The 22,733-nt window shown below is 49.7% G+C and overlaps 1 protein-coding gene across 6 annotated transcripts; it reads right to left on the reverse strand.

The window, feature by feature from the left end:
• Window positions 1-1,174: 1,174 nt before the first annotated feature.
• Window positions 1,175-19,344, reverse strand: LOC102057254 (serine/threonine-protein kinase 35-like). 6 transcript variants are annotated; one of them, XR_003561846.2, is made up of 6 exons: window positions 17,695-18,567; window positions 16,710-17,336; window positions 15,425-15,641; window positions 13,169-13,421; window positions 3,650-3,796; window positions 1,175-2,174 (listed from the first exon to the last, which is right to left on the reverse strand). XR_003561846.2 is itself a non-coding variant. In XM_027811594.2 (5 exons), the coding sequence occupies exons 2-4, from the start codon at window positions 17,253-17,255 to the stop codon at window positions 13,186-13,188; spliced, it is 999 nt and encodes a 332-aa protein (XP_027667395.1). In that variant the 5' UTR covers window positions 17,256-17,336; window positions 17,695-18,567; the 3' UTR covers window positions 3,508-3,796; window positions 13,169-13,185. The 6 variants fall into 6 exon arrangements, 5 of the variants coding, with proteins under 5 accessions (XP_027667395.1, XP_027667392.1, XP_055570702.1 ...); XM_027811594.2 differs by lacking the exon at window positions 1,175-2,174 and having other exon boundaries at window positions 3,508-3,796; XM_027811591.2 differs by lacking the exons at window positions 1,175-2,174; window positions 3,650-3,796; window positions 17,695-18,567 and adding exons at window positions 7,914-10,150; window positions 19,307-19,344.
• Window positions 19,345-22,733: the final 3,389 nt, after the last annotated feature.

Consider the following 22,733-nt stretch of genomic DNA (forward strand, 5'->3'; position numbering starts at 1 on the left):
GTTCCCCCTTGTCCTGTCGCTTGTGACCTGGGAGCAGAGACCGACCCCCCTGGCTGCAGCCCCCTCCCAGGCAGCTGTAGGGAGCGATCGGGTCCCCCCCGAGCCCCCTCCTCTCCAGGCTGACCCCCCAGCCCCCCCATCAGATGGTGCCCCAGCCCCTGCCCCAGCCCCCTGCCCGGCTCTGGACACGCTCCGGCCCCCCAAGCTCTGTCTGGGAGTGAGGGGCCAGAACGGACCCCAGGGCTCGAGGGGCGGCCGCACCGGTGCCCAGCGCAGGGGGACGGTCCCTGCCCCGGCCCTGCTGGCCACGCCGTCACTGTTATATTTCATGGTGGAAACGCGGTTGATTAAGCAAACAAGGGCTTATACAACTGTTCAGAAGATGAACAAAGTCAAAAAACACCTCAATTTGCCCTTAAAATCCACAGACAAAGGGCTGTGGCCAGTCCCACGCATGTGGGAGCCACAGCTGGGGCTGGGAAGGGCCCAGGTTCCCATGCTGAAACGGGGCCCAGGGAGGCTTCAGGCCGCGGCTGCGGAGCAGCCGCTCACGCTGCACCCCAGTAACCCACCGCCGCCTGGGCCGGGCACAGGGGGGTTGAGGCCGATGCTTTCAAGCAAGAGAGCACCAGGGAGGGCTCCGTCCCCTGCCTGAGCCCAGCTCCTTCGCGACCCATGAGAAAAATCAGCCAGCAGGCACAGAGGCAGCGAGATATTCGTGGAAGCTGCTCCCCCCTTTCAGGGACAGTCAGCGGTGACCAGCTGAAACTACTTTGAAGAAGACCACACCAAAGGTGAGTCACACTCACTGCACGTTAATTTTAGCCTGTTGCGTTTTTCCTGCTCTGACTTTTTGGGACGCTGATGTGTTCTGCCTGCCGGCAGTCAGACACAGCCAAGATGTGGCACATGGGTGCTGGGTGGGCTGACCCTGGTGGGATGCCAGGTGCCCACCACAGCCGTGCTGTCCCTGCCCCCTGAGCTGGACCGGGGGGAGAAGATACAACCAGAGGCTGGTGGGTTGGGGTACGGTCAGGACGCGATCCCTCAGCAGGTACCAGCACGGGCAAAGCAGGCTCTGCTGAGTGAAATTAGTTTCATTTATTACCACTTAAATCAGAGTGGGATAATGAGAAACAAACCCAAACCTGAAGACGCCCTCCCCCACCCCTCCCTCCTTCCCGGGCTTAACTTCACCCCCAGCTCTGTCTCCTTCCCCCGAGCAGCACAGGGGACCAGGAGTAGGGGCTGGGGTCGGTCCCCCACCCGCTGTCCCTGCGGCTCCTGCCCCCCGTGGGGAGGGTCCTCACCCCCTGCCCGGCCCCAGGGGGGTCCCCGCGGGGTCCCCAGCCCTGCCCCCGCCCGGGCTCCTCTCCCCACGGGGCCACGGGCCCTGCCAGGAGCTGGCCCAGCGCCGCTGCCCGCGGGTCACAGCCCCCTGCGGGCAGCCCCTGCCCCGGGGGTCCTGCCCGGGCTGCGGGGGGGAGCTGCCCCCGGGGGCTCCACGGGCTGGGGGCACGGCCTGCCCGGCCGGGGGCTCCCCACGGGCTGGGGGAGCCTCTGCTGCGGCGCCTGGAGCCCCCCGGCCTCCCCCTGCCCTGGCCTGGGGGGCTGCAGGGCCGCGGCTCCCCCCTGTGCTCGCTCCTCTCTCCGGTCCCACCTGCAAAGGGGGTTTTTCCCCTTACCCCAGGGGCGCTCCCACCATCGCTGGTGGGTCAGCCCTTGGCTCCATCTTGGAGCCGGCCGGCATCGGCTCCATGGGACACGGGGGAAGCTTCCAGCAGCTTCTCACAGAAGCCACCCCTGTACCCCCGGCTGCCAAAACCTGGCCACGCACACCCAGCGCAGGGTGCCAGGTGGTGGGGAGCTCAGGTGCAGCTTGAGCAGTAATAACCTGATCCATGCAGGAGCGGCAGGGCTGCAGAGCCACTTTTCGCTTCCCCACAGCCATGGGAAGAAGCCCATCTTTGCCCAGGAGACCCACTGGCACTAGAACCCTGCTGAGCGTGTGGGGACTACCTCAATCTGTTACTTTTTGGTCCCTGGGGAGCTGTTCCCTCCTGCTTTCCAGTGGAGTGCAGCATCAGATGGTGGTTAACAGCTGCAGGAGGGATCAAAGCTGCTGCCCTGGGTCACACAGTCCACCTGGTGGGTCCACCCAGGACAGGCTCCACCTGTGAAGAAAACAAAGCCCAGGGAAACAGCACCCCGACCCTGTTGCCCCCAGCTTTTGCCTTGGCTGCAAATGATAGCTACATTAGCAGCACAGAGACTGCCAGGGACATGAAATGGCCTCAGGCTGCACCAGGGCAGGTTTAGGTTGGAGACTGGGAAACATTTCTTCACCGAAAGGGTGTCCAGCACTGGGACAGGCTGCCCAGGGAGGGGGGGAGGCACCGTCCCTGGAGGGATGTAAAAGACTGTAGATGTGGTGCTTGGGGCCATGGGTTAGTGGTGGGCTTGGCCATGCTGGGTTAGTGGTTGGACTTGATCTTAAAGCTCTTTTCCAGCCTAAATAAGTCTCTATTTTTTCAGGCACATCTGGGCCCCTCTGTCCTCTCTGCTTTAGTACTCAGCCTGAACTTGGAGGACCTGATGGCCATTACCCTACTTGTATAGCTATGTTTAAAAAGAAAAAAAAAAAAGAGAGAGGAAGAAAAAAAAAGAAGAAAAAAACCACCAGACGTGCCACAGCACCTTCACGACCCCCTGTCCCATAGTATCCCCAACAAAAATGCTCCTGTAGATACTTCCAGCTGGTTGCCTTGCCAACCACAGCTGCCTGTTGGTCATCCTGGTGCAATACCTGCCCTTGCTGCTTGCAGAAGGCAGAAGGAACCACAGGCAGAAGTGGTTCCTGTCCCTTGAAGCTATGTGAGTGCACACAGAGCCCAGATCGGGCAAGATGAACTGGAACACAGTGATTCAACAGCCTCTTCAGGCAAAACAAAAACAAACCCAAACCAAAACCAAAAAAGCTGATGCTGGGAGCCACAGGATCTGATGTGCCGATGGCTTTTGGCAGAGCATGGTGCCGAATGACTCCTGCCTGGTAGGAGTTACTGTCCAAAGAGCTGGCTCCAAGAGAAAGATGTTAGGCTGCAGCCTAACAGCAGCGGGAAGCTGAAAATTTAAAAGCAGCTGGGAGAAACAGCAAAAACTTGAGGTATTCAAGCCTAAGATAGCCAAGGTGAAGCGGCATCATTACAGGAACTGAGCCACAAAATGAGAGGACACCAACACTGAGATAAACATGGTAAAGTCAGGTATATGTAGCTCAGCTGCTCTGCTGACATTAACGTTAAGGGCAATTTTTACATCCAATAGACCTTTTATGTTTGAAAGGGATGAATTTAGCAAGATAGGTGCTGCTTAGTTTGGTGTAAAATAAAAGAATATCCATTTTACAGACCCTAGTTCGGCACATCCTGCATCCAGCTGTAAACTCTAAGCCACACTTAGCTCCATTGCTTCCCAAGACCCCAGCAGCTCTGTTCATGATAAAAAAAGTCAACTTGGAAAAAAAGCCTAAGGAGAAATAGAGTATAAAATAAAAAAAAGGCAAGTAACCCAGAAATACCTAGCAATACTGGCAGCCTCTCTGGTGAGGCCAGGTATTACCAGTGGCACAGGGTGGAGGGGATCTAACCTGCTCTCGAGGATCGATCCCCTTCTGCCAGCTTGGATTTTGTTTTTCTTCTTTGCTCACATCCTTCGTGCAGCAGCAGCAGGGGCTGCCTCCTGCCTTCAGTGCAATAAGCAGTCACGCCAGGGGCTCAGGAAATCTGTGGCGAATCTGTAAGAAAAGGAGAAAATTAAATCAAGAGAAGCAGGAGCCAGAGAGGAGACGGATTTTAAAAAAAATACAGCAGTCACGATCCGGCTGTGCTCATCAGCTTTGTTTAATAAGAAGTTGGTGGTTCGGAAAAACAAAGTCGAGGTAAAATGGCACCGCTCAGACCTCGGGTTAACAGCAGCTTGAAAGCTTGGGGCTCATCGCGAGTTCTTTTCACATGGCAGAGAAGCGGTTTGGCATCGATTTATCCACGCCGCTGCCTGCTTCCCCTTTTGTCCCTTCTCCACAGGGGCACGGATGGCTCTGCAGGATTTCATGCCCAAAGGCCCCTTTCCAAAGGCTGCCAGCCTCTGCCCTGAATCACAGACCCACTTTGGTAGTTTTAAAGTCTTGCAGCAGCACACCTGGCTTTATATTTTTGTCCTCCCTCTTTCAGTTTGTTTATAACGGTGGGAAAAAGCCAAACATGGTGGGTTTTGCCTCAGTCTTTCGTGTAAGCAAAAGGCTGAGACTACTGAGTCATGAACTGACAGCTAAATTCATTCAGCACACGCCATCGGCAGAAGTTGGTGCTGGTTCAAGGAAAAAGGTTAAAACAAATAAAACTCTTAAGTCAACGTGTACAAATTCCTCAGTAGATGCCCGTTTTCATCAATGCTTCCTCCCAGAATTTGTGTGGTTCCAAGTTTTGTCCAAATCCAGCCGATACCATGATGAAAATTAAATATAAGCTTACTGGCAGCTGTCCTAAGTGCCCACTGGTGGGTATCGGGCACTAGATGTAGGTCCAGGCCTTGCACACCCCAGACAAGCCTTACTTATTTGTGTTTTCATCCCTGGAGGGACTTGATGCATCCCACAGCCCTCCAGCTCACTTCCCGGGAAGGCAGTGGTGATACACAAGCTCAGTACGCGGCTCCCAGGACATGCATCCTCACGTGGGAGCACCCTTGGGAGACGCTTCCCCCTCCTCTCCCACCGGGATTTCAAACTCCTGCATCACTGCATGTAGCAGAGTGGCTCTAGATATTTATTTCCGTTAGAAGAGTTCCTTTAAGTAAACCTTGATGCCTCTGTTTGGCTCGGGACCCACCTCTCCCAGATTTGCTGGCATGAGAGGAACCAGAGCAGGGTGATGAAACCAGGGTCTTGATCCCAGCACAGGGTGCGTGGGTGTCCGTGTCGCTCACTGTGGGGCCGAGACCCACATGATGGCTCGGCACAGCTTGCAAGACACCTGCGAAGCCACTTCAAAAGCCACTTTCTCAAAAACCTAAACCCCAAACTTCCTGGGGAAGCTACAAGAGGGCAAGCGTTGACAGCTTTGGGGGTTTACACCCCTCTGTGTACATCAGCACGTGGCAGGACGGTGGCTTCCAACTTCCCTCTTGCCTGCCTTCCTGGGAAACGCGGCCACTTTGCACTCCAGGCTATTCCGCAAACAGCCCTTTGGATCGGGAAGGAGCACAAGGCCGTGCCGAGCAGGAGCGCTGCGAGGAGGTGTGAATAACGCCAGTAGACTAGACATGGTTTCCATTTAAAAACAATTTAATTTAATTCTCTGATCCTGCAACTCTTTGAGAATGAAGGAAAGCTAAGTGAGCCTAAAAAGGGAGAAATCCACTGCTTCCAACTTCAAAAAGCCTCAGCAAAATCAATTAGGACCGTACGAAGGTTCTTGAAAGAACAGCAGGGACTGACTGAACCGCACGAGCTCGTTACCTTTCCAAATCCTCCCTCTCTCTGCAACGTCCCTGCACAACGCCAGCCGTGGTGTGTAGGTGTCTTTACATTTCACCCACCTGGGGACCTGGATCATGCTTTGCAAACAGAACGTAAAATCAGTGTCAGTGTTTAACGTACTGCGGAAACGGCCTCCTCTGATGGGGGAAGGCAGCCGCCGTGGAAGGGAACAAAGGAACAATGAATGTGAACCGAGTGCCCCGGTGCTAAAGGTTTTAATTAGGAACTGGTCTGTATCCATCGCCGATGGATTGAGCTGCAGGTTTCCCCGTTTTCCTTATTCTGCAGAAGTATTTCCCTAGATTCAGTCAGTTCATGAGCGATGCTAGCTCACTCCTGCACCCACACAAGCCAATAACCTCGCTCCCGCCTCTCCAGCTGCAAAGCAATTACGTTCTTTGAACTCTTCGCAAAGGCAAGGTGTCTACCTGAGGAATCTGGCTCACAGCAGCACCGATGCCGCTGCCTGCAGCTTTCACCAACACCAGCCATGGCAGCTCCCGTCCCTCCGCCTTCCCAAGCCCCCCGGACAGGCCGGCAAATCTGCTTTATCTCCTCCTGAGCCTCTGCTGAGACGAGACACTTAATCCAACCAGCTCCCGTGACCCCCGTGGAACGATCGGTACCTCCAGCCACCCCATCTGCATGTTGGTTGCCTGCAGATAACCGTGCAGCGACAGGCGCCCGGCGCACCTTCATTAGTCTCTGTGATTAACAGACCTGTGAATGTATTTAGTTCCAAAAAATGCTTCCCAGCAGCTGTAAGACTACCAGCTACAATGATGTATTTAACAGACATAGGAAAAAAGACCTTCTGCTGTCTGGTGAGATGTGCTGGGATGTATGATTAATGGAGGATTCTGCTAATGAATGATTTGGAGACAATGCTTAATTTTAGAGAAAAATAGAACGGTATTGACTGACTCAATCCTGCCCGGGGACAGAAGCAAGTATTTAATTCTTCCCCGGATAAATTCAGCCCCTAGCTATCTTGCATCTCCGTGAGTGATGTTATTTGTCCCATTGAAAAAATTTAACTAGTCTGAAGCGCCCTTAATCCAAAGCAATCAATTTAACCGCCTGCCTCAACGGACAACTCCAGCATTTAGAGAGGCTTTTCTAACACACCGCTCTGATGTGCATGAGGCTCATTGCAGGGTAGGGAATAAAAACCGGAGAACTCACACTTTTTTTTTTTCCCCCCCACCAAAGCAGAACAAAGCTTCACCTTCACTACCTGTTCGCTCGAAAGACAAAGTGAATCACAGATCCACATTCCTCTCCATTTTTTTTAACTCTTTTAAAGAGAGATTATGACTGTAGGTAAAAAGAAATAATCAAAGTGGTACATCCTTAGTCATTGCTGCCAGTGCTCTGACCTAGGCAAAAATCAAGTGTCAAAGCCCCCCGAGCCAGGCGCTGAGCAGAGGCACCCACTGTCACCCTGTGGCGTGCTTGACAGTGCCGTTCTCTTCCTGCAATGTGATGGCCAGTAAGCAGTCGCCACTGCCAAACGTTTGCCTCCGGTCACCAAAGCAGTCGCTTTCACCAAGACCCAGCATTTTACCATGAGGGGAGCGATGGCCCGCAATATTTAGGGTGAGCAAGGAGGACGGCAGCATCGCCATCTCCCCCAGGAGCTGGAAGACAAGTGGTCTACAAACAGGGCACCACAGAGAGAGCAGCTCCGTCAGCAGCTAACCAACAGTTTAGGAACTTCCTGAACCACAAGGTTGCTCTAAACCACTGTTCAGTAACTGCTCATAGATTTACCTTCCACAAGTAGGTATGATCTGAACCCTCTGACACTTCACCCTCACCAGGGAGTTCAACAATTCAGGCAGGTGAAACCTGCGCATCCCCCAGGCATGCCCTTAGTTCTCGGAGCACAAGGTGGGAGTGTCCATTCAATAAAGAGTTTGTTTTCTCCATAACATACGTAATTTAACACACTTCCCATCTCCCCATTCCCAAATTTCAGGTCTTTGACAAACTTCTATTTTTCTTTTTTGGGTTTGTTTTTTTTCCTCAGCTATATTATTATTAATGAGCTGCATACAGCTTTTGAAACAGAATACCATGGATTCATGCACGCTTCCATTTTATTCTGTTCCTTTCCCAGCTACAGACTTTACATTTACCCTGTAATAGCAAGCTTGTTTTCAGAGAGCTACCCACAGCAGCTCCAGGATTCTCCCCCACCGCCCCTTTCACTAAGTAGTCATCACTTAAATTAGAGGCTGTCATTGCATACATTCATTTACCAATTCACTAGGTATTCGAGTAAGACTAACTTGTGGTACCTTCCTAAAAACAAAACCAACGACAAAACGACAAAAAAAGAAGCGTCGCATGCGATTCTGAAAAGTATTACCAGTATTACCACACTTTTTAATGAATTAGTAAAAAAACACGGCATTTTTTATTAACTTATAGTTTCAAGCAATTGAAGCAGACTAGCTAAAAATATCTAGCAGCTGTGAGGATACTTGCCTAGCATGGCAAAACAAGGAAGAAAACGAGTAAACAGCCATTCTCGGACCCTGCAGTTTTCTCACATGTTGCAAGGGTGTGCAAACCTATCTGCATTCCAGAAAAATGGACCTGCCCACACCTAAAAGAGCAGCAGCATGCCCTGAGGAGAGATGACAGAAAGCAGGCAACAGAGTAGCAGTGGCTACAGGATTAGGAGGAGAAGGGTGAAGAAACCTTACTTCAGAAAGGCAGCTCTGCAAAGCAGGAGCGTATTGATAACCGAAAGCTTCAGAAAGGCAAACCCAGCACATGGTCCCAAGTTCTAATGCCCCAGAACTCCAAGATGAGTTAGAAACCAAGGCAACAACTAGGATTCGGTAAGACAGGGCTGTACTGCAGGTGTAGAGCTGCAGTCGAAGCCAGACCTGTCTCCTACCAGAAGCCAGAAACGCTCTTCAGAACAGGGCGACCGTGGCTCTTCATAACAGAAGGTCCAGACCTCCATTTTCAGCGTCTTTCCACTCACCACACGGGCTGTCTGTGCACAGGTGTCAAGAGCTAAATGAGCTTCAAAGCAATTGTGTCTATCATTGCTGCGCATGCTTCAGATGTGGGAGCGTTGTCGGGCTAGGGATTCCCTAAATTCAAAAGTCAAGTTTAATTTAACCATTTGAATTAACTTATTTTGAAAAAGCTGTTCCCACAACAGCTCTTTTCAGCGGCCACCCCTATCAGGTAGTCCATTTGTTATCCGTTACAGGGACAGAGGCCAATTAATGCTTGTTTGTGCAGGACAAACATATTTTACAGCCTGGAGGAGCAGGTGAGAAAATGTTACGCTTCCCCATGGAAGGCCAGCGGAGCCTCTGGATAAAGTCATGGCAGGAAGAAAGATTCCCGCCACGAATTTAGCTCATGACACACAGCTTATAATACAGTCTTCTCTAGTGCAGTCACAGTCTTAGTAGAGTAGGACAGGGGAAAGAAATATATAAACTATTTCCAACAGGAACATATGTATTTGTCCTCTGTGCAGCATAGGTGGTGCAGAGGGGCTCGCTGTGTTATAGCTTTCTTTTGGCAGTTTATTCTTTTCCTACGAAAAGAAGCTGCCCCTGAAGGACACTGCTTCACCTCTGCACAACAGAAGAGCACAGGAGGAACCTTTTCTAGGAGCTCCCAGCTCAAGAAAAGCAAAGATCAGCAAGACTTTACAGATAAATTAAAATATTTTTTCAAATGGGGTGCAAATTAGACTCTCCATTTACCTGCCAAGATTCCAGTTCAGTCCTTTTCATTCCCCTTGTAAGAACAGCTGGCACAAGCAGCTAACACAGCAGGAAGCATGATTCCTTAAACTACTTTAAGTGTTAGTGACGCATACATTCTAATCAAGAGTTGGCATCTTTAACATTCTTTGTATTTATTTTAAGAAAGCGTTTTAGTTAATCTAAGCAAGAATATTCAAAAGCTACTGTGAAGAAAATACATTTTTGTTTCTGCTCAAACTTTTCAGAATAGACACTGAACACTTTGCCAGCTCATTCAGCAGACATCACTCAGTTACGTGGCCAAGCAGAACGGAGTGAGGAATTACATTTAAAAAAGCACCAATTAAACTTTCTAAAGACAACTTCTGAACCAAGAACATGGGACATGTCATTATCAGTGAGAAGCCAGGGCTGGAAAGGCAGTCAACATGCAATGGGGCAGAAAAGCCTGTCTTCCAGACTGCTCCTTCATGTTTCTTTGCTGTCCTTCAAAGGGGCAGTCACAGGACGGCAACAAAAGGATGCACAAGGGTTGCTTTAAAGAGAGCAAGTTCAGAAACAACTACAACTGTGCAGAGTATGGCCAGGCAGTCAAGGTCACCTCAACCAAGTTTTCACCTACACTACTCGCTGCATAAAAGAACATAAATATAAAACCACCGATGGCTTGCATAAAAATAGACTTTTTGGTAGTTCTCCTCTTAAAATTTTAAAATTACTGTACAAATAAATAAAGTTATAGTCCATTTAAATATAACTGTTCGGGGAAAACTGGAAGGCAGCATTGGTCTTCTGATCAACCCTCTCATTCCAAAGGAAGGCAGAGTTGCTTGCCATCTCAGAGGCCTCCAGTGGGACACAATACCTGCAAAGGAAACATGCCAAAGTTGCAAAATAAAATACTTCTTGGTGAAAGCACCGGCCCATACCAAAGGTCCCACTGTTCTGCCTTGGTCAGGGACATCGATTAGCATAAGTATGCTTAGGGAAAAGCACAGGGTAGGTACGCAAACAGGCTGTCCTCAGTAAAAATCCCAGTTCTGAGCAATGTTTAACATCAGGACTTCCTGAATCACAGGTTATATATCCATCTTTAAATTAATGAAAGAAAACTCACTTAGATGTTTTTTCACACTGTTCTGAGGAGATTTAGTGTTTGGCTGTCCTACACTGTAGAGTTCATTGCCCCTGTGTTAACAAATCATTACAGGATTAAAAAAAAAAACCAAAACAACAAAACAACAAACTATCTCCTGTTTCATTTGAACTTGCTACAGGAGAAGTTCTTCTGCGGCACCTAGATTTAGCACTGTGAGAAACCCTTTTCAGCTTCTGTGCTACTCCCGATTTTCGATTAGGAAGGCGGGATATGAAGTCAGCCAGCTCTCTGGGCTGAAGCATCCATGAATCGGTGTTTAAGACAACCCCCATTTCAGAAAACAGAGCTGGGTTTCGTTTCAGTCCACACTAACACAGCAGCTGACAGTGTTTTCAACACATGAGAGTAGCGGCTCGCAGTGCAGACTGCTGTGCCACAAGTCATTGCTGCATCAACTCGGATTACATGCCAAAAGCAAGTACAGTAAGTATTCAGCTAGCTTCCTACCGAACAGGGAAATAAAATAAATTAAGAGGATTGAGACCAACAGGGTTTTCAGGGATATGTCCTGGCTCTGCTGGCATTTTTGTTCTGCACCTGGTCTGCAAACCTATTTACCTTTATGGTTTTGTAATGAAAAAGGAAAGTCAACAGTAGTAAGCCTCACACCGGGCTGCTAGAGGCTTTTTTTCTTTCCTCCCCTCTTTATCCTTGCAAATTCCTCTATAGCAGGCTAACCACTTCAGGGCTGGCCTGCCAACTAGTGGCACTGTTGCTGTTACAATATGCCAGGCCTCCTGTTTCACGTGGGAGTCCCCAGAACAGCAGATCCTACCAGACTAATCGAGTATTTTTTAGTGATGAAACTGATTTTTCTAAATAAAAAAACAGTGTTTATCTTTTCCCCTGAAATTTCAATAACACGTTTGATGTAGTGCCACATAAGAAAGTGTGAGAAACACAGGAGAAGACTGTGATTAGTAAAAAGGAAGATGTAAGGCAGTTAACCTGTCCCAAGGGAAAACTGCAATGGATAGTTTGGAAATAAAAAGGCTAGAATTTTATCAAGATTGGCACTGGCAACGGACTTCTTTAATTAATGTTTTCACTAACAGCCTTGGCACAATTTTAAGTGTGCTGATGACACAAAGCTGGAGGTATTACAGTTATAAAAAAATATGATGAGGAAATATTCATTAACAGTTTCTTCTAACTGACAGGAGATAAAACCCAGTAATAGAAAACATTAAGGTCATGCATCTGTGAGCAAAAGTAACCCAGAATGTTATTGATTTGAAGCAACTCAAGGCCAGGCTGGACAGGGCTGGGAGCAGCCTGGGCTGGTGGAAGGGGTCCCTGCTCGTGGCAGGGGGCTTGGAAGGAGGTGGTCTTTAAGGTCTCTTCCCACCCAAACCGTTCTGTGATTCTCTGAAGTCAAAAGGGGCTTTAGGAAACAAAGTAATTATGAGAGGATTAAGTGATACAGATATGAGAGATGTGATCCTGGAACACATCAGGAGGAGTATTTCCAGACTAGATAGTAAATGCTAGTGCTTTACAAGGACTTGAAGAAACTCGCCTGGAGAAAGCGCAGAAGTTATTTTGATATGGAGGACATATAGGAGCCAGCCAACCAGCCTTGGACAGGAAGAAATGCTGCTAACGTTACAATTGTTCTCTATAAAATAGTTCAGAATGGGCAAACACCTGGGAAGGAGAACACTTTAAGCTAAAGGACAAGTCTGTCACAAGATCAAGTGAGTATTAAAGTGATCAGAAATGCATCTGTGTTGCAAAGGACACTGTCCTTTACCTGTAAGGGCAGCCAGATGCTCAGTCTCAGTGACAGCATCAGACAGAAAAAACTTTATTTCTATGATACATTTACCAAAGAAATCCTAGGATATGAAGTCCATGATAGCAGAAGACAGGACTTGAAAATCCTGGAAACTCCCTTCTGTATTTTCATCGCTCTGCTGAAAGACACTGAATCTGACAGACCATCCTGAATTTTATGTTGGACATTCAAACCTCCATCAAGGCAGATACTAAAGAGGCCATCAAGAAATCACAAGGATTAGGATCAAATTTTTTGTTCCGAAGTGGACACATAAGAAACAACAGTCTCGCTGCAGGACTCAGCAAGACCACCAGACTTCCAGTCCAGCTTTTTCCAAGACATTTTTCAAGGCCTTTACATATTAAATAGTTCAGGATACGAAGCTCCTCTGTTAGCTGGTGCACCCAGCTCTGGTACGCTCTGAGCATTAACAGCGCTTTAGTTAAAAAAAAATAAAAAATAAAAGCCTGTCTTGGGTCTGACAGCAACTATCGTGGCTGAATACCCTATGTAAGATGCACACCCACAAATATACAGTAACTTTGCCTGCTTCAGCTTTTGTTTAGTTAGCAAATACATTGTAAAAGCAACAAACAAGCACAGGTAAACGGTGGAGTGCTGGCAGAAACCTGCCCTCATCTGTGGAAATAGATGAGGTACAGGGTAAAGGACAGGCTGGCCCAAATACAGAGAGCACAACCAGTTCCCTGAACAAACCACATTAAGGAGCCACAAGTTTCTTTGTTAGACATACTTCAGCCAAATTCCTTTTCCCAAAATGTTTATCAAAGCCTTTTCTTCTCCTAGTTTGACCGCATCTTTCTATTGCTGAATTTTCAGAACTTCTACAGGTCGCACATACAGTTTAGAGGACCTTGGCCTGGAGGTCAATAACAGAAAATCCCCTGTAAGGTCAGACTAAATGGCCTGACAGAGACACTAACCTGAACGTCCTTCATCCCTACGAGGCAGAGCGTTGACGCTTTTTGCCATAGGAGATTTGCCCGATTCGGACTTCTAGTTGGAAGGCATCCAATCTTTTCTTCGGGTTAAAAGCCAGCATATCATGCAGGAGCTCGCAGAGATCATCTGGCATGGACTTGTTGTTCTTCAGGGGAATTCGTAATTTCATGTTGGGATTCTCCAGCAATGCTTCTCCAAGGGGAATAAGCTTCTTGCCTTGGCAGATATAAGTTCCTGAACACAGATAAGGGGGAGTCAGGTTATACAGGTAGAGGAAGTTCTACACAAAACGCTGACATGTGAGGTACAGACAGACAATCTGGAAAACAAAACATCTGAAAGATTCCTGGAAACATCACTTACTTAAGAGGCAACCACCAAGTCAAATATTGGGAGAGGCTGTTATCAGAAAAGGCTTTTACTTTCACATGGTAATCAAGATGCTGCACAAGGCTGCGTTCATTCATAACCATGTGTGGAACAGAGGGAGCAAGCTGAAGCATGGCATGCTCATCAAGCAGTTACACAGACCTCTACGTCTGCAGGGAACATGGGCTGCTGAAATAAGCTTCCTCCATTTCACTCCATTTCACCCTACTGGCAGACTCAGAAGCTCTGGAAGAGGGAGGGAGGGAGACTGCTTGGCTGCAGTGACTTGAAAGAGTTAAACACAAAAGTTATTTGCTCAGTTAGTCAAACAATTTTCAATTAAAATGACAGCATATGCCATTTACCATTAGCCAACTTCTCCTCAGCAAGATTAAGGAAGGGAAATGTAAATTTGCTCCTGGTAATCTAAATAATTTCACTGGTTGTTGAAAATGATTAACCAGCTTCCAAAACAGACAGTAAAAACAGCTTTGCTCACTCAGGCTGTTCTGCCCCTGCATCAAGCAAAGAATAAATGTTTCAAAGGCAGTGACCTGTCTGCGTATAGAAAAGGTTGGCCTTGCAAACTCCTTATCTCAAGTTGGTGGGCGGCTATTCTAATGAAATCTATTCATGCTTTGGTCTCAGCTGCAACCATTTGCTTGTTTCTGTAGGCAGGAACTAAAACATTTATCAATGTTTGGCATTTTAAAAAGAAATAAATAACAGAATTGAGTCTATTTGGGAAGATGAAAAAAAAAATTAAAGGGGTAGTGCAATAGCATCTCAAAGTTCCTCCGTAGACATGCCTTTTAAGAATTTAAACATTTAAAAGACAGGCAGACAGGTATACTATGATCTCAGAGCCTGGGTAGATGTCTTAAATTATTATGCTAATGTGCATGACTGGCATTCTCTCCCCTCGAGATGGATTTTCCACTGCAATATACTTTTCTGAAATCATTTAGTACAAAGTATTTCAAGCGTGCGAATATGTGGGGGATTTGGAGGAAGGAGGCGGCAGGGGGTGGGAAGAGCAGGCCATCGGACGAGTCATCCCTGCAAGATCTTGCATCTCTAAACTGTGAGGAAACTCAGCCAGATGGCAGTGAAGCTTATCTAAACATCCTTTCCCAGTTTATTGTTTGGCTCCTTGGAACATCTTTCAGCGCTCCAAGTGATCCCATCCTTTGGTTATGCCAAGTTAAGGACACAAGCAAACCTATAAGCCCAGTTCCAGAAAGGTTTTGGTTTTAAGAGCATTAAAAGCACTCCTGAGCAAATGGAAGTACACAGATACTAAATCCTTTATCAAGAGGATAGCTGTAAGACAGATGCCTCACCAACAGCTATGAGGGTTTTTTCTCTTCCAATTCTTTAGTGACAGTAAGGGCCAAATCCATTTCTGCAGAGCATTCCTTAGAGTAAGGAACGCCTGACAGCATAGAAGCCAGAAGTGATCTTTCCCTCAACCTTTAAATCCTCCAGAGTATTTATGAAAAATTTGGCAGAAGGAACGATCTTCCAAACAATATAATGATTTGCAAATATAAAAAGCATTCCCTCTACCTTAGTGATATGTCCTCAAGACCTGGAAACCCCACAGGAGAAGCTATCAAATCAGAAGCAAGGCATACTGAAGAAAAAGATTTCTTCACAGTTCTCTTAAAAACAAAAACCCAAACCCCCAAAAAAACCCGACTTTGAGTTCCTTTGGGTTGCAAGGTCCTTGCAAATTCCTGGAAAAAAGTCACATCTGAAGTATATATATGCCACAGCATTTGTAACTGTGCTGTGAGGACACCTCCCAGAGGGTCCCTACAGATCCAGAACATCCACTGGCAACAAGACACCAATCTGATCCTCACCAAGCAATTCCTTCTCAGTATCCACATCTCGGAAGGTGATCCTTTCGACCATAGCCCAGAAAATGATCCCAAGGGCAAATATATCAGCCTTTGCAGTGTAGTGACCTTCCCATACTTCTGGAGCCATGTAGAAGTTTGACCCACACGCAGAGGAGAAGCAATGCTGGTTCACATTCCCCTTCCCCTGACACACCTTGCTGAGGCCAAAATCTGCTACCTGCAATGCATAAACAGAAAAACCAAATCAGTTATTCACAAACACTGGCTTTACAAGCGTTTTTAAAAACAGCGGCTCGGTGAATTCCCCTCAGAAATCCATCACAGCACGGCACTCACACTAGTCGGGCAGCAACCCTGGTGAGATGAAAAGCTGGTTATTTCCTGCCAGCTGTCCGTTCCCCCACTCCTTTCCTGTCGTTTGATCCCCTTTCGAAGATGGGCAGAACAGGTATCTGACTGTTATCTTTCTGTGAAGTTCACTCTGATTACACCTAATCAGGATTAAACATACCTTGAACAACATCTATGGTAGAAGTGGCTCTTACTGTTCCATGGTGACCACACGGAATCTCTTGCATTACTATTATTGTCCATAGTGATTAATATGTCAATGATTTAATTGTCCCTTGATGGCTTTACAGGTCAAATTAGAAATACCATTATTGATCTGAATGGGCAAGACACGAATTATCTGAATGCACTGGCCTATTATTTTATATCCCAACTAGTGGATCTTTTGGGACTGAAAGTTCAGGAGCAAGCTGGCTCCCAGCTTTTTGGAGCACTGTAACAGACTTTCCGTCTGGTGCTACAAGAAACAAAGCCAGCTGGCCTTCACCTCAATCAGGGCACCAACATGAAGCACGAAGACATTTCCCACATCTCCCGAACATCAATATGTGCTTGAGGCAGCAATATTGGACGCACTAGCTGTTGTACCAGGGCAGTATGTTCTTAAAGTTTAAGGGCGCAGAAAATATTGCTTCAGTTTTGACTGATCGTGATCTCTCTGATTATCTAGCATGCAGAAGTTTGACAGCCCTGAACTGCTCCTCTCAAGGATAAGCAGTGGATGAAGGATGTTAGAGAAACACACCACTGTGACCTCTACTTCCTTCCAAGAGTCCTAAAAAAAATAAAATAAAAATATGCCCACAACTGATATCAGATGTTCTGAGTACACTTACTGCAAGTATCACAAGACTTACCAAAAGCCCATTCCAAAGCACATGACGCATAAGCATTTAGATCACATACTTATTACAGCAAAGTTTCATTTCCTTACCTTTACCATAGGACTTCCATGTCTATGAGAAATCAAAATATTGTCAGATTTCAGGTCTCTATGCACTATCTGGTTTCTGTGCAGGAAAGCTATGGCACTGCTGAGCTGCCGCATGAAGCTGTTGTTCAGCTGAGCATCTGGGCTGCGAGACAGCAGGTATTCGTTCATGTTGCCACCGTCACATAACTCCATCACAAACCACAGAAAGCAGGGCAATCTGGGATCCACGCACCTCCGCCCTTTCAAGCAGGTCTCAATTAGCAGCAAATGGCTGTCTGATTTCTTGGAACAATGACTAACTGGCTGAAAGATCTGGCCGCTCTGCAGGATACACTCCTCCAACTGGATCACATTTTCATGTTTCCTCTGGATGCTCTGCAGGGCCCAGAACTCTTGGAGAGCCAGTTCTACATTTTCAGGCACACTACAACGCATTCTTTTTACAGCTACTTTGTTTCTAGTTTGATTAACAATGGCCTCATAAACCACGCCATAGGTCCCTCGGCCCACTTCTCGAACAATGTTGTACTTGGATTCCGCAGCCATCCCTCACTTCGGCCTAGCAAGGTGCAAAGCAGAGGAAAATACTTGAACTTATGGCAAGCAGCTGTCACTTGCAGTAAAACCCTGGAAGAGAAGGAGATAAAAAGCTTAACTCTCCTAAACGAAGCAGCTTACCAACGATCAACTGCAAATACTTCCAACCGGTATCAATTTCAGCTGTACGTGCATTGGTGTACGGTGCAGCTGCATGAGGACTGACAGGTAAAACGGGGTTTTAAGAGAAAGCCTATATCCATGGTAACTTTCAGACATTATCAAGTACAATCCTGACTGCACAGTAGGATACAACCACCCAGGAAGTAACATTGATTTGTCAACAACAGATGAAGTTTAGTGAGAAAGAAAAAGAGCTATGTAGACACGTTCTGTAAGCAGCACAGAAAAGGGAGGATGAGACCTCCTGGGTAACAGCTGAACTTACTTTTACCAGAATTGACTTCTAAAGAAATAAAGCTAGCCAGAAGTGCCTGTTTGGCACTAAAATCTTTCACCCCTGCTCTCCCCCCGCACAAATATACCAATTATTCAGTAACTACATCATGTCCCTGGCACTTCCGCTACCAATTTTCTACCACTTCACACCCCGAGACTCACTCCCTTTCTCCAGCTCACCTTCTTCCTACCGCTTCACAAGCCTTACACTGCGCTTCCCCTCCACCTCAAGCTCCCTGTTCCACTCCACTGCCCCCCAGCCCACCACATCCTTCACTTTATTGCCCAGTACAGGTTCCTGCTGTGATTCTCATGGTCCCTCATTCAATTCCCCACCCCCCCAGCCCTATCCCCCAATAACCCTGCTCCCTTTTGAGCCTCCCATTTCACTTCTTCCTTTGCCAGTGCTTTTCAACACCATCCCAAGTTTTTCTCCCTAATAACACATTAATCATTCCCTGTGTTCATGTGTCACATGTTCCTTTCCCAATCCCCTTAATGCTTCTCCTGTTAAACCTCCCCTTTACTCCCTACTCCACCTGCTGCTGCCTTCAAAGCCCCACTTCCCTCTCCCTTCCTAAACCCTCAGTCCAGGTTCCCCAACCTAATGCCCCACTTCCCAGCCCACCCCACCTTCCTTCTCAATCCCTCTCCTCCCTCCAGCTTCATCTGCCAGCTGAGCTCCTTTCCCAAAAACACAGATGCGGCGCTTAGGGACATGGGTTAGTGGTGGGCTTGGCAGTGCTGGGTTAAAGGACTTGATGATCTTACAGGTCTTTTCCAACCTAAATGATTCTGTGATTCTGTGGCCTTTTCACCCAGCCTTCCCAAGCCTCTCCCACCCTATTCCTCACCCTCCAGCCCTCAATCCCCAACTCCTCTCCAAAGCAGCCCCCAAAGTCCAAACCCCAACCTGCCCCCAAACCCACTCCCACTATAGGCCAGCCCTCCACCCCCAGCATAACCACACCCTGCCCCAGGCCCAGCCTGGGCCCTTCCCTTCCCCATCTCCACTCATCCCAGCCCCACCTCAGCCCCCCTTCCCACCTCCACCATTGCCTCAGGCCTAGCTCTTCCCAGCACCTCAAGTAAGACCCCTTGGCCACCTCACGTCCCTGCCCCACCTCAGCCCCCTTCCCCACTCCCTGCCCCCCTGCACCATCCCCTCAGGCTCAGCTCTTCCCTGCTTCTCACCTAAGACTCCTTCCCCGCCTCAGGGCCCTAGCCCAGCTCCCCAGCCCCTGGCCCCCTCCCCATCTCCACCACTGCCTCAGGCCCAGCTCTTCCCAGCACCTCAGGTAAGACCCCTTTGCCACTTCAGCCCCCTTCCCTTATCCCCTCAGACCCAGCTCTTCCCCGCTTCTTGCCTAAGAGTCCTTTCCGGCCCCCACCTCAGAGCCTTTCTCCGCCCAGGCCCCTCGGCCACCTCTGCCCCCTTCCCTGCCCCCTCAAGCCCAGCCCTTCTCGGCACCTGGCCTACGACCCCCTGCCGCACCGCAGAGCCCTGCCGGCTCCCCCGCCAGCCCCTCAGCCCCTCGCTCCCGCGCCCACTCGCCTCAGCCCGGCCCCACCCCCCGCCTCCCGCTCGCGCGCGGGCCCACCACCGCAATTCCCGCCGCCGCCGCGCGGCCCCGCCCACTTCCCACAGCCGGCCAACCAGAAGGAAGGAAGCTCGCCCGAACCAATCGCAAGCCAGCGACAAGGGGGAGGGGTAAAAGCCACCGCCGGACCAATCAGTGAACGCTTCTCCTTCCTCGCCTCAACCGGCCCGGGCGGGGAACTCCTGCGCGTGCGTACTGGTGGCAGCGTGGGGGGAGGACTACAATTCCCAGCAGCCCCTGCGGCGGACGACAGGTGCCTGCTACGGACAAACCTCCGCGCAGGCGGCACTTGCGGGCGCGCCCTGGCCGCCCCCCGCCCCCGTCCCGGCGTGGGGGCCGGGGCAGCGTAGCGCCCTGCAGCCGCCTCCCGCCCCTGTGTTAGCCCCGATTAAATAATAATATCAATAATAATAATAATAAAATAAAAACTGCAGTGTTTTGGAAACTTCTAGCAGAGGGTACCCAGCCCACCCAGGTCCTGCTGCGCCCCTCGCCCCGAATCAGGCTCCTCGTGTAGCCCCCCCGGCAAGCCTGGGGGGGGGAGGGGGGGGCTCCAGCGCGGAGCATCCCGGGGGGTGGGTCCCAGGGGGGAGTCCCCCGCGCTGTGGGTCACCCCCGTGGCTCTGCCCCCAGCCGGGGGCACACGACACGGGCCGGCACACCCCACACACCCCGCCCCGGCCCCCCGCCACCCCTGCAGAAATTCCCCCAGGCCATGGCGCTTGCTGGGGCTGAGAAGAAGGAGCAGCAAGAGGAGCGGGAGCCGCCTCCATCCCAACCACCGGGGCGGCTGTGGTCCTCCGGCAAGAGAACACCGGGAGCATCCCCTCCGGATGCACCTGCCCAAGAAACTGCAGCCGGACAAAATCCACGGTGGTCCTACTCACCACCACGGGGACACGGTGGGGACCCCGGTCCCCTGGTGACTCCCAGCCCGGAGGCCCCCCTACGTCAGCCTCTGGCCGGCCACCGCACGCCTTCAGCATCACTTCTAATAACGGCTGCCCCCACCCCCATATAAAGCTAAACCCACAGCATCCGTCCAACATATTTCCCTCCATCCTAAAAACAAGGAGCCGGAGCCCGGGATGCCGTACCACCCCTTCCCGGAGCACTTCAGTCCCCAATCCTGGCTCCAGGTGGAGGTGCCAGGGAGGATGCGCCCAGCGGGATGTGGGGTACCACGCTGCTGCCTCCCCAGCCCACGTGGCCATGGCCATGGCCAGCCGGCATGGAGGGCTTTAATTGCTTCTGCTGGACTTTTATTCCCTTATTATCACGGCAGCATCCTTCAGCTGCCGCAATGTCCCGCAGCAAGGAGCTGGCGGCTCATCCCTCTGCCTCTCCCCTTCCAGCCACCCATCTGCTCACTGCGTTTCTGTATTTTATCCTGGAAAAGAGTAATTTTCTTTGCAACTTTTCTGCCTGGGCAAACTTTCCTAGACCTCTAGCACGTCCGCACCCAGCTGCCTCTTTCCCCATCCCTCCTGCAGGGACCAGCCCATCCTTCCCACCCCTCGCCCAGCATCACCCATAAACCCACTCCTACTCTCAGGAAAAATCATTTTTTTTACATTTGGGTTAAAAAACATAATTGAGCATCAAAAGGACCAGTGGTGCAGTCGGGCTGTCCTTCCTCACCCGTGCTGCATCCAGAACCGGCTCCCCTTCACTCCTACAAAAGCATCATCCCACCCGTTGTGGGTGTTCAGTAGGAATATTTCAATGGAGCAATCTAAATAAATAAAGATAAAATAAATCACAGCCTGTAATATTAAACATCAGGCCTGCTGGGACAGTTTGGACTCTATTAAAAAGCGCTGCACATTCCTCTGGTGACTCAGAGGTTTTATGTGCTAAAGACGACGGTGATGTAGCAGGGTTTTTTTCCGCAAGGCACTAAATGCTGGGGTTTGGGGGTTAGTTTTTTGGTGCATCGTGGTTCAACAGGTACCAGCCCAGGCTCCTTGCTGGGAGGGTGCTGGGACCCGCACTGGGAGCAACGGGGCGAGTGGAGGGTGCAGGGCTGGGTGGGGCTGATGGGCAGGAGGAAATTTAGTTGCTACTGAGCAAAGAAATCCCTTATAGGTTTTTTGGGTGTTGTTTTTCTTTTTTAATTGATCGCTGAAGCTATTTTATTAAACTTCAAGCTCTTTTTCCCCACCACGAGCCCAGAGGCACCGCAAGCATTCGGGGCTGCACAGGGATGGATGTGTGCCAGTGCTTTGGGCTCAGAGCCATCCTCTGCTCCCAGATGGGATCATTGGCCCCTTGGAACCCAAATCCTGCCCCAATACACCTCACAGGCACCTCCCCCCTCCCAGGGCATCTGCGCTGGCTGGTATTTTTGGGTTGGTATTGGCTCCGTCTCCACACCTATAGACATGGCAGTGTCTATAAGCGATGGCAACCTCCTAGGGATGCTAATTACTAATTATCTCCCCTCCCAGGGTGAAGCTGCTCCCTTGCAGCCAAATGTCACCCATCAACAGCTGGGGGTGGGGGAACAGGGGGTCCGGGTACTGGCAGGGACGAAGCTGCATCTTCACCTTGCATCTGACAGAGGATGGCAAGGGGTGGGGATGCAAGAAAAGAGAGAGGAAAAGATCCAATTAGGGTGAAAACTCATTTGTTTGCCCTGCGGTAGCACAGTGGGCATCAGAGGTGGCTGCGGGGACTTTCCGACCACCTGATGGATGTTGGAGTTGGGGGGGGAGTGGGGGCTGCTCTTCCCCCCCCGAAATAGCCGCCAGTGGGAAATGAGTCACCGGTTTCAATCTGGTTTCTCGCCAGCCTGTCCCCGCCACCATCCATCAGACGGGGCTGAGCTGAGCAGATTTTTTTCCCCAGGGAACATTTTTTTTTTGGTGGGAAGAAGGAGACGTGGGGGTGCCGTGGCCCCAAAGCAAGAAGTGAGTAGATGGTTTAAACATCATCCTTCCCATCTTTCAAGTGCTGGCCCCAGGGGTTGAACATAAATATAACAACTGGGGAGTAACGGCAGCATCATTCCCAGATGCTTTGGGGGGCAGGGAACCTCAGCCAGTGATTTTTCAGCTGGTCCCAAGACACTGTTTGGACCCCTGAACCCATGTACCTGTATATGGACCTGACCAAGCCTCCCATGTCATGGGTTAAAATCTTTCCCCTACAAAGCTCTTTCTCTGCCCTGAAATTATTTTTGGGATTGGCCTGAAGTCAAGAGCTTTACCTCAAAAAAATCAGCCTTGGTGCTAATAAGGTGATGTTCCCACACCAGGATCAAGCCCACCTCCAATGAGACCACCCCCTCACAGTGCAGAGGGGACCTAGAAGGGATGATACACCATATGTTGGAGCATATTTGTGGTCAAATCTACCATCTTCCCCCTCCATTTGAACAAAAACCTGCTCCACAGCCCTTTTTAACAGCTCCTCCGATGTCCCA

Source organism: Falco cherrug, chromosome 6, assembly GCF_023634085.1.
Source record: "Falco cherrug isolate bFalChe1 chromosome 6, bFalChe1.pri, whole genome shotgun sequence".
NCBI classification, from domain to species: domain Eukaryota; kingdom Metazoa; phylum Chordata; class Aves; order Falconiformes; family Falconidae; genus Falco; species Falco cherrug.

Excerpts from the sequence above, each read along its gene's own strand:
- LOC102057254 (XM_027811594.2), bottom strand. The coding sequence starts at position 17,255 with ATGGCTGCGGAATCCAAGTACAACATTGTTCGAGAAGTGGGCCGAGGG. Across the intron at positions 15,642-16,709 it reads ATGGAAGTCCTATGGTAAAG|GTAGCAGATTTTGGCCTCAG; the intron begins GTAAGGAAATGA and ends TATGCATTGCAG. Across the intron at positions 13,422-15,424 it reads TACTGAGAAGGAATTGCTTG|GAACTTATATCTGCCAAGGC; the intron begins GTGAGGATCAGA and ends ATCTGTGTTCAG.